This window comes from Alnus glutinosa, chromosome 1 (assembly GCF_958979055.1).
Source record: "Alnus glutinosa chromosome 1, dhAlnGlut1.1, whole genome shotgun sequence".
NCBI classification, from domain to species: Eukaryota; Viridiplantae; Streptophyta; class Magnoliopsida; order Fagales; family Betulaceae; genus Alnus; species Alnus glutinosa.
Genome location: NC_084886.1, coordinates 18,006,249 through 18,007,773, shown reverse-complemented (window position 1 = coordinate 18,007,773; position 1,525 = coordinate 18,006,249). Strand labels below are relative to the sequence as shown.

General features: G+C 39.1%; 1 protein-coding gene across 1 annotated transcript; it reads right to left on the bottom strand.

Annotated features, from left to right (window-relative positions):
* Nucleotides 1–353: 353 nt before the first annotated feature.
* On the bottom strand, nt 354–1,322 carry LOC133881179 (uncharacterized). Its single transcript, XM_062320144.1, has 2 exons — nt 841–1,322; nt 354–357 (listed from the first exon to the last, which is right to left on the bottom strand). The coding sequence occupies exons 1-2, from the start codon at nt 1,320–1,322 to the stop codon at nt 354–356; spliced, it is 486 nt and encodes a 161-aa protein (XP_062176128.1).
* Nucleotides 1,323–1,525: the final 203 nt, after the last annotated feature.

The following is a 1,525-nucleotide window of genomic DNA, read 5'->3' as shown; positions in this document are numbered from 1 at the left end:
AAAAAAAGAAAAAAAAGAAGAAGAAGCAAAAATACATGCAAAATGAAAAAAAAGAAAAAAAGAAAAGAAATGTTAATAAAGACTGCACTGAGATCATAAAGAAAATACTCTATAAGAAAAACCTGGATCATGTAAAAGAATTGTTGAAAAATATTAATTAAATTCCGTATCTGCTTTTTGAGAGAATCGTCGATTTACTATTCATTTTTTTTTTAAAAAAAAAGATAAAAAAAAGGTACAAGCTAGGCCGGAACTTTTGGAAGAAAACAATATTGGAGAGTACTAAAAAGTAAAAAGGAATGCAAAACGAAAAGTACCACCATATTTTTTCAAGTTGTCAGTAGCTTCTCACCTTATCTGAAAAAAATCATAAAACAAGCAAACATGCAAATCAAAATGATAAAAACAAGCAAACCTGCGAATTAAAATGATAAAAAAAAAAAAAAAAGAAAAAAAGAAAAAAAAAAGAAGCAAGAACACGTGCAAAATGATAAAAGAAAATGTTAATGAAGATTAAAGACTGCATGGAGATGATAAAGAAACTGTTAAGCTGCGATCTTTAGGCGATCTTGGCGTTGGCCTCCCTAATTAACCGATCGAAGACACTTTGAACTGCTGAATCACAACCCTTTCCATGCTTTGCTTTCACAAACACACAGTAAATCATCTCCTTGCACAAATGATACTGCAATTAATCGATCGAGAATTAATGGAAGTAATTAAACAACGACTATAAATATATAATTAAAATGATAAAAAAACAAATTCAAAACAAACAAAAACACATGTAAAATGATAAATGAATTAAACTTTTCTATTTCCTTGTCGGACAGATCGCACCTGAAAGGCGGCTCGGCCTTGGACATGAGGGAGAGGCGGCTCGGCCTCGGCTGGAACGCCGTTCGGCGGGGCTTCTGGTGCGAGGAGAGCCTGATCAGAGCCGACAACCTCTTCACCAAGTCGCCTCCCTCCATTCCGCCGATCCTCAGCAGCGAATTCCTCAAAGCCAACCTCCGAAGTCTCAGGTGATACGACGCCGTTTTCTGCTGATGGCCATGATCTCCGCCATGTGAAGCCAAAGGTGGGGCCTTGTGCAGAGAGCACCGGAACGAGCCCTGGTGCGTCGTAGGCGAACACGAGCACGCCTTCTTGTTGTTGGACCCCGGAGAGGTCGAGTTACCCGACGGCGGCAATTTGTAACACTCGTGAGAATCTTGGCCGTCATATTTATTGCTTGGAGACGAAGAAGCCAACGGCGGCAATTTGTGAAACTTGTGAGAATCTTGGCCGTCATATTTATTTCTTGGAGACGAAGAAGCCATTCTTGTACCACACTACAGAGAGAGAGAGAGAGAGCGCTTCAAAGTTGATTTCTGGTTGACAAAACTAAAACTAAATGACTAACACTAGTGTTTTATAATCCAAATTCTAAGTTGATGACGTCATAAATGGAAAGTTCGTTGCAGCTGCCCCCGTACCCCTCAACCAATTCGGTTGGGAATTTAGTCTCCCATATTGACTGCAA

Bases quoted from the DNA above. Each gene is read 5' to 3' on its own strand.
- LOC133881179 (XM_062320144.1), bottom strand. From the start codon at position 1,322: ATGGCTTCTTCGTCTCCAAGAAATAAATATGACGGCCAAGATTCTCAC.